Source organism: Notolabrus celidotus, chromosome 18, assembly GCF_009762535.1.
Source record: "Notolabrus celidotus isolate fNotCel1 chromosome 18, fNotCel1.pri, whole genome shotgun sequence".
NCBI classification, from domain to species: Eukaryota; Metazoa; Chordata; class Actinopteri; order Labriformes; family Labridae; genus Notolabrus; species Notolabrus celidotus.
In genome coordinates, this window is record NC_048289.1 from 4,202,341 (window position 1) to 4,219,832 (window position 17,492).

Genomic DNA, 17,492 nt, shown 5'->3' on the forward strand with positions numbered 1-17,492 from the left:
TTTTATTTAAAGGCTATTTAGGTAGTCAACATAAACATAAATGACCTGACACATACACACCTGGGTAACAATCAGTTTCTGGAGGTTTAAATTGCTGGGGTCAAATTACCCCAAGGACAAAAGATGTTAGTAAATTTGAGGGTAACAGGAGGGTTAAAATAAGACTTTTAAAATTGACTAGAATTTTAAGTAGATAATAAATAAATAAATAAAGTAAGTAAGATGGAATAAGACTCTGTTAAAAGCGAGAGTTCAAAAGGTCAGTCTTGAGTTTGCTTTTTAAAATAATTATGCATTATGCATGCACACAGTCACAAGCACAGAAGAAAAAGGTTTTCTTTCTTTTCTTTTGCTGCAAGAATAAATTGCATTAATATTTGACAGTTTGTGACAAACATGACACAAACCAGAAATATATATGCAGACAAGAGAAAAAAAAATAAAAAAATAAAAAATAAAAAATAAAAATAAAATAAAATTAAATTAAATAATTATGCTCCATGCAGCCCTCAGGTCTCCCTCAGCTGTGATGATGAAAAGCTGCTTCATTGAGTCTTTTGTTCTAGCTTTTGGTATAATTAGAAGACCCAAACACACATGCATACTTGTTAGAAGCACTATGTATTTATTTATTTTTGTTATATTTTTGGGCTTTTACACCTTTATTTATAGAGGAGAGGACAGTGGATAGAGTAGGAAGCTGGGGGAGAGTGAGGGAAAGACATGCAGGAAAGAGGCCAGATTTGAACCCGGGCTGCCTGCCATATGGGCACGCAACTTACCCATTAGGCCAAATCCACGCCTCACAATGTATTTTTAGCTAGCCTCTAATATGTTTAAGTATATTGAACTTTTCTTTAAGTTATTCATAAAGTCAGAAAGTACAGACAGCAGAAAAGAAAAGAAAAGAAAGCCATCAGTCTGATCCTTCATGGTGTGGGTGTTAAACTCATGAAGACGAGACACTGGTGTGATAAAACGATTTTATTTCCATTGATCCATCTTCAAGTTCAAAGCCAGCATGGACACAAAAAGAAGAACATTTGAAATGACTTCAAATTAAAATAAAAATGTATCCATCTACAAATCAACATCAAATCCCCAAAAACACACACACACACACACACACACACACACACACACACACACACACACACACACACACACACACACACACACACACACACACACACACACACACACACACACACACACACACATTTATTCAGGCTGTTACTTTAGTTCTAAAGAATAATGTGCAATAAAAAGCATGTATTCATGTCCACAGGGATAAATAAACCAAACTGGTAGACTCTTCAGATTCTTCAAACTCTTGTCCCACAGATACATTAAATGATTTCAGATACACTGGATGCAAAGCTACAAATCGGAAGCCTAGATTTCCCGGAATGCGAGCGCTTCAAATCCCTCGTGCTTGTTTGAGTTTGTCCACACCTGGCAGAGCTCCTGCAGGGTCCTTAATACATCATTTAACAGGGTTCTGTCCTCAGGATGAGGACCTTAGTGTGCCAAACTGGATCATGGAACAATCCAGATTTACACTGTAATCACGAACAAGCAGAGCTCTGAGAACACAAGTCTGAAGAATAACAAACAGAGTGATTGTTAGAGTTTAGTGCTGAGCCAACAATAGTGTGAGTCTAAACTTTGTGATTCTCCTTGTTTGCACTCATCATAGAGGCACAGCCAAAGGCATTTCGACCACAGGAACTTTACCCCAGACCTACGTGGGTTTCAACCGGTGGACCCAGGGTCTAAATTTAGTTCAGGGGTAGATGATCTCCCCCCTGAAAAGCCCCTGCTAGGGGGGTAGTACTTTTCAAAGGTCCCGGGACTTTCGGGGTGCAGGGCCTGCATTGCTGAACGTGTCTAATTGGTAGATTAACCTCAGTGTTTTTATTCTGCCTGCTGTCCACAATAACATCACACACATCTGTGATTCACTTGATTTCTCTTTCTTTCATTAGTTTTTATTTGTTCTATCTTTTTTGTATGTGTGTGTACTTTTCAAAGGAAGAAGCTGTGATTCTCTTGATTTAGCAGCTTGTAACAGTAGTCTTCTCTCAGCCCACCGTGAATGCATCTCTCCTGGTGTTATGGTTTTAAAAGTGACCCTGTAAACTGGAGACCTTCAGCTGAACGTGTCAGTGTTTGTGGAGTTTACACAGCTGTTGAAACACAGAGGGAGTTCCTGGGAATGCAAACTAGTTTAGTTTTTATTAAGATTTCAAAATATCCTCATCAGATATTTAATGATCGTCTAAAGACGTTTATGAGGGATGCATCCGGCTGAAGGTCTCCAGTTAACAGGGTCACTGTTTAAACCAAAACACCGGCCGATCTCTGCCACGGCTTTTTGAGTTCAAAAGGATTTTAAAGTCGTGTTGAAACGTCTTTGCTACTTGTGCTTATCTCCTCTCACGTGTTGATTCAGTGAATCCATCTGTGATGAAATATAGCACCATCTAAAACAGACCAGCTGAGTCTCTTCATGCTAACAGGCTAACTGTTGTGTTGCTCATAAAAATAAAACTGGATCATGAATGATATTAAACTCAAGATTACAGAGAAGAAACCAAAGATCTGCACTTTAGAAAGAATAAATCACACATCAGTTTTATCCACAGTCACAGAAAACAATGTGCAATGAAACTCCTCACTCAGAGATGTTCATGTGGATTCACATTTAGGATGTAATCTGTCAAAAAGAGAAACACTCTGAGTGCCCGGCCTCAGAGCTGCTGGCACATCTTAAGTGCAACGAGGTGTCCACAATTCTTTTCAAACAGTGCGGAGTAAAGAAATACAAACAGGTACTGATACACTACAGTGTATGAATCAAGCAGCAACCTGTGGTCTCAAAATATGAAGCCCATGCGGAAGTGTTATAAACTGCAGTTCATTGAGCGTCCACTTGAGGCTGGCTGCAGAAGCACCAGAAATCACATACACACCCATTCAAAGAAGACGATCTTTACAGCAGAAATAAACATGTTTACAGCCTGGTTCAAAAAACAGCTTGGCTCTACTTAGCTAATTTCTCTCTCTGAATTTTTTTCTACCGCGATGGTTCAGAAGATATTAAGATTACGAGGTTTTTCCCAAATAAGGACATGACTGATTTGACTGACAGGCGGGAACACATAGCTGTTGGCTAGGATGCTGAAACTCCGCCTCTTCACCTCACAATAAGTTAGGTTGAGTTCAACATTTTCAATATGGCTCCCGCCGACGATTGGCTTCAAAACAGCGCTCAGGAACAGAGGGGTGACGTCATGGATACTACGTCCATTATTTACAGTCTATGGTATGTATAAGAAAGAACCCCAACCTGCTGTAAAGAAACAAGGATTCAACCACAAAGTGTTTCAATGTGATGTCCAATAAATCCCTCAGACATACCACTCTGTCACACCACTCATCTTCCTTTGTTGAATTTTATTTTAGTATCAAAATCTTGTTTATTGTCATAACAGCGCATGCTCAGTCAGGAAGCACTATCGCAACTAAGTGCATTCTCATATTCATAACGGGGAATAGATAAGTATTGTTCTTCTACGACGACTAACAGGATGTCATTAACATCAATCTGAAGACGTACTTATATAAAACCAACTGATTGCTGCATGTGCGTTCAATAGATATGATGGTAATTGACGGCAACCGCTGAGAATTGTCCAAATCTGACCTACTCAAACCTTTGTCCTCTTCTTCCTCCCCTCAGTGTAGTTTAGTCTCGTCAGGAAACATGAAAACATGGATATAGCACAGCTCATTACGATCACCACTAAACTATTACTCATGTTCCTGCCTTGGCAAAGATTTTCAAGCAATTATTTGATACAATCAATATATATTACATTATGCTCAGCAGGCCAGTGTGTACTTACAAAAATCATTTCTTTAAAAAAAACACAATAGAGAGAGTATTTGCTTTGGGGATGGCAGGTGCTCAACAATGCACGTGTCGGGAACTGGGTTAGCTGCATGCCGTGCCAAACAGGGATTAGGACTGTGCAAAACTGTGGCTGGATGCAGGTTTTGGCCAAATTATTAAAAAAGGAAAGAAAAAGTGCTGCTACAGGCTCCAGTTTCTGTCGCCTTTCTGTGTACAAATACAATCAGCTTTCCTCTGACCTAAAACTAAATTAATCAATTGACCTCTTTCTCATATATGGTGGCAAATGTCTTGTGAAACAGTTAAACCTTGACACTTCCCAATAAGGGGAAACTTAGACTGCACTCTCAAACATCTGCTGTGTTATGGACCAGAATAGGCGTAAAGAAAGAAAGGGATAGAGAGAGAGAGAGAGAGAGAGAGAGAGAGAGAGAGAGAGAGAGAGCGCAGACACTCTGAGTGAAGATCTTTTCATATTCCTGTTTTGATCACACGGTTTATCTGACCTTTCTCCTTTGGAATGCACCTTGCTGTTATAGGCTCTGATTGCCGAACCTGGCACATCAAGCTCCGGTCTCGGTCTACGCCACATCACTGCATGTCACTGACTCTAAATCTGAATAGTCGTTTAATATCAAACACAACGTGTCTTCTTTGGAGTGTTTAAGCTCCTTTGTCTCGTAGTCTGCTGTCACTACCCTGCCTGACTTCAACAACTACAACTCTCACTTTTATCCCCATGATCATTCCTACTCTGAGTCTTATACCCCTTTTCCACCGAGGCAGTTTCAGGGTTGGTTCGGAGCCGGTGCTCAATTAAGAACCAGTTTTTTGTGTTTCGACTGCAAAAGAACCGGCATCCTGGCCAGGAAAACAGGTTCCAGAGCAGCACCAACTCTTTGCTGGTCTACGACTGGGAACCGCTTACGTCAGGGACCAGGTTTTCAGGGTAGACCTTTGAAATGATTAACTTTAATTACTTCTCATTATAATTTCATAGATACTCTTTTAAATAAGTTATCCTGATTAATCACTTCTCCTTCCCCGACGGCTAATTTATGAAATCAATATTATCTGACTGCCGGTCTTTAAACATGCTTCATATTTACAAGACGAGATAAGATTTATGGAGTATTAAACTTTAATTTCTGTGAGTTTCTTTGAAATAGTCCTTCATAAGCTGATACCTTGTTATACGTCACATTCATGACAAAAAAAGCACTACAACAAGATCTGATCTGCAGGAAACTTCTGATCAAACATTGCATGACAGACATGGACACTTTCGATCAATAGATAAAATGTTTGTGATCACTCATCTCATTCAGACAGAGTGTGGCTCTACAGGTAACTCCCACCCAGACTGAAGGGGGTGAACTTCTGGGCCTGCTGAGCTCCAATCTCAGCCACAAACAGGGCACCTGTCTTCAGGTCCAGGTCCACCAGGTGTGGCTTCACTTCATCGGCCAGCTGGATCACACTCACCACCTTGCACTGACCAATCAGACCCACCGGCGGGGCTTCTAGCAGCGAGATCTGGTTGGTGTTCAGCTGCACGACAATAAAGTACTTCTTGTCTGGGGTCAGGCGGACCGAGTAGGGAGCATCTTCTGTGAAACAGCTTCCCCACGTCCCCAGCCAGTCTCCAGTGATGGAGTTAAAGACCTGGATCCTCTTGTTCCCTCTGTCAGCCACCCACACCCTCTGGGCACTGTCCACCGTCACGCTGTGGGGGATGTAGAACTGAGCCGGGTTTTGTCCCTTCTCCCCGTGCAGCCACAGCACGTCCTGGTCTTTGGACAGCTTCATGAGGCGGTTGTTCAACCCACCATCACCATCCACAATATACATCTCCCCGGAGTCGTGCACAAAGATCTCAGCCGGCTGGTCGAACTGCAGAGGGTTCATCCCGGAGCCGGCCTTCCCTGGTGTACCAAGCACCTGACAAGAACAGGAACAGTCAACAACCAGGAAGTGTTTACTCTTTTTGACCTGTTTGTGTTTAATATCCAAAAATGTCACGTGTTGTTGTTTTCTTTGAAGTGTTTGCTGAATGAGTTTGAAATATCAGAAGCATTATTAAGTCTGGAAAATCACCTGCAGGAGGTTCCCTGACGGGGAGTACTGTTTGACGCAGTGACCGTATGGGCCGTCCCCCACATCTGTGATCCACACAGTCGGGTTTGAGGAGGCGGCGTCCGCGAGAAATATCCCATGAGGCATCTCCAGCGTGGTCGTGTTCCAGGCCATGAGGAACTCGCCATCTGTGGTGAACACGAGCACCTTGGGGATGTTGTCACCTGTTGGAGAAATTCAAAGAAAGAAGTCAGCGGCTTTGATTTTTCTGTTGAGTTCAGCAGTCAGCCCCCGTGGACTGAGCCGTGTGTTCATCTCTCTAAAGGAAACTCTTCCTGCCTCTTTTCTTTTTAATGTCTACCTGAACACTCAGAGTGACATCTGCTCTAAGAATCTGTCAGAAGAAACATGTCAGACAATAATAACAGCAGGTTAGATGACGCTCATCTGGTTTGACGGACACAAAGAGGAGTTTGGATTGAAACTGAGGCTGTGTCAGCAGTAAACACTCCACAGTGACGCTGAAGTGTGAGTAGGGCTGGGCGATAAAATGATAATTATCATGATACTATTTTTCTCAATATAAATATAAGTACAATAAAACGTTGATATATTTAAACCTGTAATTACATCCCCCAATCACTGGAAAGGGAGGGGGCGCTAGTGTGTCTTAAACGCTAGTTCCCACCCAACATTAAACAGGGGAAGAAGTCGGCATGGAACAGAATATAAACCGAGCATCAACCTCCGGTCTAAAAATATGAGTCCAATGCTGAAGTGCTAAAAGCTGCAGTTCATCGAGAATCCGCTTGAGGCTGGCACCGGAAGTACCGGAAGTCACATACACATGAATGGGAAAAAGCCGATCTTTACAGCAGAAATAAACATGTTTACAGCCTGGTACAGAAAACAAGAGTAGTCTGGATAGCTAATTCCTAGATCGGCACACACTGTACGGGGGTGAATTTTTTTTCTAACGCGGCAATTTCGAAGATATTGAGATTATGAGTCTTCCAATGAGAGGCACAGCTGACTGCAACACTGCAGCTGTTGGCTAGGAGGCTCAAACTCCACCTCTTTTTGTCACAGTCGCTCGACAGCAGCAGCAGCATCCGATTTGCCTGAAAACAGCGCTTCAGAAACAGATGGGTGACGTCACGGATACTAAGTCCATATTTTTACAGTCTATGATATAAACACAGAAAACTCAAAACCAACCAGCTCAAAGCAGAGTGAAAACATGCTCAACAAGAAAGGTCACTAAACTAAATTAGTTAAGATGTTTTGGTTATTTACTAGACGTCTAAATCCAGATACAAGCTAACAAACCGTCTGGTTTCTTCAACTTTCATTCAGAAGAAAATAATCTGCCTTTAAAATGATATGAAAGAATGATTTGATATTTATTGTGAAAATGAACAATATCGACTGATATGAAAAATGTTATCGTGATAACATCTTTGTCAATATTGCCCAGCTCTAGGTGTGAGCTCGTTTAGACTATTTAAAGAAAACTAAAGGGGGTCACCTCTTTCTCCTCATGATGTAAAGGGGGACGCACAGAACTCTGGAGGTTTAGGACGCATAGAGGCAGAGGAGGCATAGAGCTACGAGGAGGAGAGCTGGTATAAGGAGACAGAGGTTTATGGAGAGGAGATAGAAGCCTGTGTCTCCTCTCTCATCATGGGCAACGTGAGATCTCTGGATAATAATCTGGAAGAGCTAACAGGACTAGCCAGGAGTCAGACAGAGTTTCAGGAATGTAGCATGGTGTGCTTCACGGAAACGTGGCTGCATCAGGATATTCCCGACCACAACGTCTCCATGGACGGATTCCAGACTGTCTGGGCAGACCGGGATAGCACCGAGAGCGCTGTGGGCCTCCGACCATATTATCTGCACAGGGAGATCTCACATGTTATACTGGTAGCGGTTTACATCTCCCCTCTGCCAACCAGACTACGGCGTCCAACGTTCTCAACGCTGCCATAGCCAGACTCCAGACAGACCACCAGAGTGCCCTCTTCCTGATCTCCAGACAGACCACCAGAGTGCCCTCTTCCTGATCTCCAGACAGACCACCAGAGTGCCCTCTTCCTGATCTCTGGGGACTTCACCATGTATTTATTTCTACAGAGCTTATTAGTGTATTTGTATAACTTATCGTATAAAGCAACTGTAATGACTGAATTTCCCTACCTGGGATTAATTTAAGTATTTCTGATTCTGGAACCACGAGGTGCTTTTTTATACAATAACATCACCTTTAATGAACCCTGTCTGTACACCTTTAAAAGCAAAGCTCTCTTGTGAACACCTGAGCACGTCCTCTCTGCAGCCCTGCGTGGTGGAATGAGTAACTTAACTAAATGTCATCCACAGAGTTCTACCTTTGAGAGTGACAGACAGACCCACCTCTACACTTAATGATAGTGCTTATGTTGCTAAGGATGTTACTGACATTAAACAGGATCTTCATGACGATGTTGCATACAGGGTGTGGCACTCACTCATGTTGTTCCCTTCTGTCTACATCCTTGCTTGTGTTGTACTTCCTCTCAGGTGTACGTCTAAAGGATCTGCTACATGACATCACAACACTGTGACACTGTTTTGTAAATCTACAACAGCAGATTATTCAATTTTCATTTGGACCAAAATGTTGATATCACATCTTCCACTACTGCAAGATCAGCTGTTCCATCTGTGTTCCTCAAAGCAGCACAGGAAGGATCCACCTGATCCAGATTCAAAGATATCAAAGTAACCAAGACCAGATTAGCAGCGCTCTATAAGGGACAACAAATTACAATGCAGGTTCATAGATATGTTATAAGGACGATGTAGGAAGTGAGTGTTGAGGTGTGTGTGGGGTCACCTCAGTGTTTTAACTTGACAGGACAGAAAACATTTTTGTTCACTGTTTTCTTTGTTATACTTTACCGCCACCGTCCAGGAGGCAGACACCCTCTCCACTTTTAAGAGTAGGCTTCAAACTTTCCTTTTTGATTAAGCTTATAGTTAGAGCTGGATCAGGCTTGGACCAGCTCTTAGTCTGCTATATGCTTAAACTGGCACACTGGGATCCCGTCTTTCCCTCTCTCTCCTCTGTCTGTCTGTCTCTTACTTTAACTCTACCTGTCCCATTAAAGTTACTAACCATAGACCTTTCTGGAGTCCCTGAGCTCCCTTGTCTCGTAGGTTCCTCTGGATCTCTGCTGATGTGGACGTGCCAGACTCCAGCTGCTACAACTACTACTATCCGTCCCATCTCTATCATCTCTCTCTCTCTCTCTCTCTCTCTCTCTCTCTCTCTCTCTCTCTCTCTCTCTCTCTCTCTCTCTCTCTCTCTCTCTCTCTCTCTCTCTCTCTCTCTCTCTCTCTCTCTCTCTCTCTCTCTCTCTCTCCTCTCTCTCTCTCTCTCTCTCTCTCTCTCTCTCTCTCTCTCTCTCTCTCTCTCTCTCTCTCTCTCTCTCAGCAGATGTGTGTCTAACATGAGTCTGGTCCTGCTGGAGGTTTCTGCCTGTTAAAGGAAGTTTGTCCTTGCCACTGTAACTTGCTAAATGCTGCAAAGTGCTCTGCTCATGGTGGATTAAGATGAGATCAGACTGAGTCCTGTCTGTAAGACGGGACTGGATCTTATCCTGTCTTGATGTTGGGTCTTTGTTAATAATAGAGCATACAGTACGGTCTAGACCTGCTCTGTTTGGAAAGAGTCTGAGGATTACATCTGTTGTGATTTGGAGATATATAAATAAAGATTGATTGATTGAAATGTGTAGTCCATTATGAAAACAGAGCCATGTTTAAAATAACATTTGCATCTCTTCTTCATGTGTTTTTCAAATGACTCGTGAGATTTGATGGTCCTGGTCCTTCCTTTAAAATCCCTCAAAACTGTCACCAGAACAAGTCTGACAAACTGCATGAAGCTGGTCTTTCCAAAAGACATTGCAACTCTCCCACACCATGAAAAAACATCAGTCTGTCCAGCATGTGACTTCTTCTACTCAATAAAAGCTCAGCAGTTAGGTGCCAGCATTAATAAGCTTCTACCACTGGTTCATGGCACATTGGTCCGATATCTGTCAACAGGATGAGTATTAGGTGACACTGATATTCATCCTTCATGGAAAACCTCCCTTACGATTCCCTGTGAACATTAAGCCTGTCTTTTACCAAATCAAAACACATGTACAAACATGTGATACACACAACCAGAAGAAAGGATCCAACCTGGACCTGATAGTTTGAAACACACTGACCCATGCAGGTCCCTGTGCAGGTTTCAGGTCCTTTGGTACAGGCAGATACATGATATATGATCACTGAAACAGTTCAGCTATGTAACAAATAGATGTATGCATTAACACTCTACATGATACATGTGTGGTATTGTTTGAGCCTGAAACCCAGCCCGAATCACCCATCTGCAGGGATCAGTCTAATCCTGATTATCTGAATCAAAGAAATTCCAATCCTCCTGTTTTGAACAACACATACTGAAGGTTTGATCCAGATAAACCTATTTCTAAGATTTGGGCCAAACAGATCAGATTACATGTCTACGAATGACCCAGGATTCAGAAACGTTCAGGAATTAATCGTGTTTTTAAACAAATGTAGCCTAAAGGTTTAAAGGTACAGTGTGTAGAAATGGGAATATTTAGCGATAGCGTTCAGATTGGAGATAAAACGCTCCCTTGCTCACCCCTCCTGTCGGTGAAGAGATGGTGGCCTTGGAGGACAAGACGCTACAGTGATGCAGGCAAAAAACACTCCTCCATTTATCAAGTTTTTCCTATCAAAAACTAGGAGGTAAATTTCAAGTATTTTCCATGATCGATCTTTGGAAATGTTACCGATCAATTATTGATTAATCATTAAAAAAAACGTTAAAGTTTTCAATGCCAAATGCGTTTTTTCCCCTGAATCAAATTTTCCTTTACGACACAATGTGTGTAACTGACAGTATTAAATATTTACAGATCGTATTGAGGTGTTCAAAATGTTAAACATGCTGAATATCAACATGTGGAGCAGGCTCATAATCTCTGCAGACATACAGTCATAAAAGTGAAGGCTCAGACTTCAACAAGGGAACTGAAGAGAAAAATATTTCAGACTCTCAGTGTCCAGTTTTCTGTCTACTAGTTCTTATTGAGAAAAATAATCAAGTGAACGTGGACAGGTGTCAGCTGAGAGCGTAACCGGGTCAGAATCAGTCCGGCGCTGGAGAAAAAAAGCGCTCGTGGAGACCTGTCACTCAGCCGCAGCCCCCAGCTGAGCGTCTCAGCTGTGAGCAACACCTTCAGTCAGCTGATTCACATCTAAACATGCTTTAAACTTAAAAACACCTCCCTGATAGCTGAGCGAAATATGAGACCACATGATGTTTGTTCCACGTGATAGAAAATCAAATAAAAGATAGGCCAGAGTTCTAAGAGGGATGGTGATGGTTGCATGCACACAGTCACAAGCACAGAAGAAAAAGGTTTTCTTTCTTTTCTTTTGCTGCAAGAATAAATTGCATTAATATTTGACAGTTTGTGACAAACATGACACAAACCAGAAATATATATGCAGACAAGAGAGAAAAAAGAAAGAGAAAAAAAGAAAGGGAAAAAAAAAAAAAGGAAAAAAAAAAAAAAAAAAAAGTTTCTGAATAAGTTCTAAACAATCAATTAATCCATACCAGATTAATTGTTGAGATCCCTCTCAAAAACACATGTCAACACAAATTATTTTTGCACAGCAATAACCACTCTCTTCGTCTTTGTGCTGTCTTTACTAAATACAAAAATACGCATGTGAGCAGTTTGTCCGTTCTATGATACTGTAGAAACATGGTAGTGCAAGATGGTGGCCTGCAAGGGAGCTGACCAGCTCCTGTCTAGATATAAAGCCTCATTCTAAGTTGATATAAAACAATGATAACTGTATATTCAGGTGGTTATACCAAGCGGCCATCTCCGGTCTGAAAATATGAAGCCAATGCAGAAGGGTTATAAACTGCAGTTCATCAAGCGTCCACTAGAGCCTGGCTGCTGAAACACCAGAAACCACATACACCATCCAAAGAAGACGATCTTTACAGCAAAAATAAACATGTTTACAGCCTGGTTCAAAAAACGGTTTAGGTCTCAGTAGCTTATTTCTCTATCAGCACACACTGTACGGGGGTGAATTTTTTCTAGCAAGACGGTTCAGAAGATATTAAGATTATGAGCTTTTGCCCAAATAAGGACATGACTGACTTGACCAGGTGGGAAGACATAGCTGTTGGCTAGGATGCTCAAATCCCGCCTCTTTACCTCTGTTGCCAAATTAGCGACTTTGACGCTATATCTAGCGAGTTTTCAGACCCCTCGTGCGACTCTTTTTCAAAAAAGCGACTAGTGACAAATGTCTAGTGACTTCTTCTGGTGTTAATGGAGACTTTTAGAGACTGACATTAAAGCATGTATCGTTCTTACTCTACTCAACGAGCAGTGGATGCTGCTGTGAGTCCCTCCTAGCTGCATTCAGAGCAGGAGGTGTTCACCCCTCAGCATCCAGACTGTTAATGTATCACGCATGTATGAAGACACCGCTGGCTGATCCCGTCTACTGTCTCTTTTTGGTCCTTTAGATAGTTAATGTAGATTGTATACAATAAACATGTAGAAAATGTTATGGCTGAAAATTGATTTGTTGTAGACTCCTAAGTGTATTTATAAACATATTTAGGGTGTTTTTGAACCTCTTTTTGTCTCTCCCTGAATGTTACACGTCTCTCCTGCAGCGTCCATTATAATTAATATTATGCAAATTAAACGATGATGTCATTTAGCGACTTTTAGAACAGCCAATAGCTACTTTCCTCACTGAGAAGTTGGCAACCCTGCTCTTCACCTCACACTAGCTCAACAGAAGTTAGGTTGAGTTCAACATTTCCAATATGGCACCCGCTGATGATGGGCCTCAAAACAGCACTTCAGAAACAGATGGGTGACGTCACGGATACTACATCCATTATTTAAACAGTCTATAGTTTATACACAAATTTCAACATACTCATGATTATCACATTCCATTCCTACCAAGTCTGTTCTTTTAAATGCTACTAAATATTACACACTGCACCTTTAATACAAAAGAATAAAAGGAGAAAGAGACTTTTTTGGGAGGACAGAAACCCAGAAAAGAAACATGCAGACTTGAGATTGAGAGAATCGTGTGTACCTCTCTGTGCCACATACACCACATCAGCATACTGGTTCACAGCCACTCCAAACACCTCTCCCGTGAACAGCTCCGGGTTCCTGGGCCAGCTCAGGTCCAGCTTGTAGAGGGGTCTGTCCAGCTGGTAGTCCGCCCTGAGGCCGAGGATACCTGGATGCTCCTGGGTGCCGATTGTGCTGTACAGCACCATCATGAGCAGGACTAAAGAAACCATACTGGACGCAATCAGACACGTTTGGCTTTTCTTCTTCATAAACATCAGGGTTCAGCTGCTGGTTTGATGTCCCGGGTCAGGTGACGGATCAGACCTCAATTAGACAGGAACAAAGTCTGGTCTCAGGTGGTGTCTTGGTAAAAACACGGTGGAATATGTGAAAGTAAAGCCCAGACCATCAACGTAGATTCACTTCCTGATCTGAGGAGCCTTAAACGTCAACACAAGAGAGCGGCATGTGAGATAAACCAGCATGACGCATTTCTGTTCGCAATACTGCATTAAAACCAGCACGGAGTTACCAAGACACATAATATAAGTCCAGGCCAAGGCTGTGCTGGTCAGGGTTTGTTATAGATGTGTTCATCAGAATCAGCTGGCTCTTCCGTCAGTGCGTCCTGTCCTCCCAGCTCCTCCCCTTCTCTTCTTCTTCTTCGTGGGTTTTTAATGGCGGTTCGTAAACAACGTCTAGGTGCATTACTGCCACCTACTGGTATTGAGTGTGACGCTGGAACTATAATCTACCTTTTCTAAGAATAAATAAATACATTTATTAAAACAAAAAACAACAATATGTATAATAAAAATCTAATAATAATAATAATAATAATAATAATAATATAATAATGATAATACAATTAGATACATAAAATTAAATAAAAAAATAAAGCGATAATATCCAAACTAAATCCTCTTTAACAAATGTGTTCTATTCAAAACCTTTAATAAAAATATTAAGCAGCCATCCATTGAATTTCTTCGTAAAATGTCACATACGCCCAGTCCATAGCCCGTATAAATAATGGACGTGGTAACCGTGACGTCACTCATCTGTTTCTGCGCCAATCGTGGGGAGCCATATTGCTCCTGTCGAGCGATTGTGACGTAAAGAGACGGGCTTTGAGCCTTCTAGCCAACAGCTACAGTGTTCCCGCCTGTCAATCAAGTCAGCTGTGCCTCTCATTGGAAGACTTGTGAACTGAATATCTTCAAAACTGCTGCGATAGAAAAAAATTCACCACCGTACAGTGTGCGTCGATACAGAAATGAGCTATCCAGACTACCCTGGTCTGTTGTACCAGGCTGTAAACATGTTTATTTCTGCTGTAAAGATCGTCTTATTTGAATGGGTGTGTATGTGATTTCCGGTACTTCCAGAGCCAGCCTCAAGTGGGTCCTCGATGAACTTCAGTTTTTAGCACTTCCACATTGGACTCATATTTTTAGACCGGAGGTTGCCGCTTGGTCCAGTTTCATCTTGTTTTCTCTCAGCCTCATTATCATTTCTCTTCTTTCCCTATCATTCCATTGACAGTAAATGATTATGTGTTCAACTGTTTCTTCATCTGCACAAATCTCCCTACTCTGACTGCAATACTGTTTAATCTTTCATGCCCACAATGTCGTCTAGACATTGTATTTTCTTCTCTTTGGGATCTGAAATTACTCCTCATTTTACCAGTTTTTCTTTGAATTCTGTAAAACCACCTTCCTGCTCTCCTCTTCCCACCTCTTTTGCCATTTTCCCCTGATCTCATTTTTAATAATGGCCTTAATTTCAGCGTTACTGTATGGCACAGTTATTTGTACATTATTTCCTTTTGTTGCATCCTTTGCATATTTGCCTGCAGCTTCATTTCCTTTAATTCCTGTATGAGATGGTACCCACATAAATATTGCTATCAGTCTGATCATTTGAATTATGTAAATTAATTGTTGGATTTCTTCTAAAATCCTCCTCTTTCTTCTTCTTCTTTGTGGGTTTTTAATGGCGGTTGGCAAACAAAGTCAAAGCACATTACTGCAACCTACTGGTATGGAGCGTGGATTGGGGACTATAATCTACCTTCTCCAAGAAAAAAAAAATAAACAAATTAAAATACAATTTAAAAAAAACCAAAAAGATGTTTATAATTATAATAACTTTAAATAAAAGAAAAAGCTAAATTAACTAATAATATCAAAACTAAATCTTCTTACACAAATTTGTTCTGTTCAAAAATGTAAACAAAAATCTTTAGCAGCCATCCATTTAATATCTTTGTAAAATATCACATTTGTCCAGTTTCATCTTGTTTCTTCTCAGTCTCATCATCATTTCTCTTCTCCCTGTGTCAGACCTTCGACAGTAAATGATTGTGTGTTCTACTGTTTCTTCATCTGCACAACATTCACACATTCCTGTTGGTCGTTTCCATATTCTGACTGCAATACTGTTCAATCTTGCATGCCCAAAATGTAGTCCAGATATCATTACTTCTTCTCTCCGGGGTCTGAAAGTCTCCTCATTTTACCAGTTTTCCCTTGAATTCTGTAAAACCACCTTCCTACTCTCCTCTTCCCACCTCTTTTGCCATTTGCCCCTGACCTTATCCCTCCTCCTTCTTCTTCTTCTTCTTCTTCTTCTTCTTCTTCTTCCTCTTCTTCTTGGTGGTTTTTACCTGCAGTTGTGGTGCGTCCCCAAAATGTTGCACTACCGCCCACCACTGGTAAGAAGCAAATCTACAATCTCATCTCTTAAAATTCTAACATAATGCTTCTCAACACCTCATCTAACGCTACAATAATGTGTATATACTCATCGAGGCTCTGAGAAGGCCTGAAGGCACTTCTCCTCAGTATCTAACTAGTATGCAGCTTCAACAACAATTTCAGCACAGTGTAACACAATTGCCAAAGAGGCTAAGAACTTAATCTGATGCAAAAACAGTTTCCTCATGCTTTCTGTCTGCCAGGGTTCACTCTTATTTTGGTCCCTCTCTTTCCTTACAGCCTGCCTGGGTTATGATGACCTTATCTTTCCATTTTTTTCCCTCTCCCTGCACACCTCATGACAATATGTATTTTTTACACATATTGCAGGATGTTGATGCACCGTTATGACTGATTGTCGGGATATTTTTTTCCCTTTCCCATGTTTTCCTTTCTCTTCCAATCAAACTTACCTTTTAAAAACACTTCCTGTTCTTTCGTATGTCCTCTACTGTTACCATCCGTCTTCAAACTTTCACCTAATCATAGTCCTCATTTCCAAATTAATATAGGGAACTGCGATATGAGTGTTACTTCTTTTTGTGGATTATTTTGTGGTTTATTGGCAACTGGCAGACCAGCTGAAGGATGCATTACTACCACCAGCTGGACTGGTGTGTGGAGCAGGAGATAAGGATGTGAATAAAAGGTGCCTTGAGAGGCCTTATATTCTCTTGACTAAACCAGAAGGACTGTCTTTTAAAAGCTTAAAATTTTCATTGTATATCTTTCCAGCTGTGTCCCCTGACAATATGTTCGTATATACCCTTCAGTAGAGCAGTTCATGTTCCTGTTTGCATTTTCTGGTTTGGTGGCTGCCTGTTCTATATGTAGTGTGCAGCCAATGCTTGTCTGACCTGTTGTCATAGACGGACTCCCCTTATTTCAATCCCACCGCTCACCTGGCACCAACATGACTTTGCATGTTATACATGTCTCCCAGTGTCAGTATTATCCCAGTACTCCTGCCATACCATTCGTGTTGTGATTCATGTTTTGGCTTCAGCTTTAAGTCACAGAACTTGGAGATGTGTTTGTATAATCAGAATGTGCTCATGACCCCCCAGCCCAGCGTGAGCACGAAGCCAAAGTCGACTCCAAACGATGCCAAATTCAGCAACATGACTTTAAGCACAATCTAAGAAAATAGAGCATTTGGGCTATTTTATTATGTCTCAGAGTTTCGTTCTTATAAAATTGCATACAATATTTTTGGGCTTTTGTACTTTGTAATGCAGCCAATATATTTTGTTTAGTGCATTAAGATATTCTAGACTTGTAATGTTGCATTTATAATATCTCTCCTGCATAATGAGGGCCATCCATATGCTTGTTAGTGCCGAGAGGCTGTCAGATGCATTAAAGCTGTTGAGTACTTTTTTTCTCCTCAGGGTTAGCAATATTGCATTAAGGTCTCTGTGGTAAGTTTTTAACTCGTTGTGAAACAAATTGAAAGTAAATCTGAGGCATCTTTAGGCATTCTCTCAACTTCTTTATTCAAATTTTTCATGCCTGCATTGACCTGCT

The 17,492-nt window shown here is 41.3% G+C and overlaps 1 protein-coding gene across 2 annotated transcripts; it reads right to left on the reverse strand.

Annotated features, from left to right (window-relative positions):
• Positions 1–5,037: 5,037 nt before the first annotated feature.
• On the reverse strand, positions 5,038–13,873 carry LOC117830545 (NHL repeat-containing protein 3-like). 2 transcript variants are annotated; one of them, XM_034708704.1, is made up of 4 exons: positions 13,736–13,870; positions 13,220–13,643; positions 6,017–6,219; positions 5,038–5,860 (listed from the first exon to the last, which is right to left on the reverse strand). In XM_034708704.1, the coding sequence occupies exons 2-4, from the start codon at positions 13,476–13,478 to the stop codon at positions 5,261–5,263; spliced, it is 1,062 nt and encodes a 353-aa protein (XP_034564595.1). In that variant the 5' UTR covers positions 13,479–13,643; positions 13,736–13,870; the 3' UTR covers positions 5,038–5,260. The 2 variants fall into 2 exon arrangements, with proteins under 2 accessions (XP_034564595.1, XP_034564596.1); XM_034708705.1 differs by having other exon boundaries at positions 13,220–13,873.
• Positions 13,874–17,492: the final 3,619 nt, after the last annotated feature.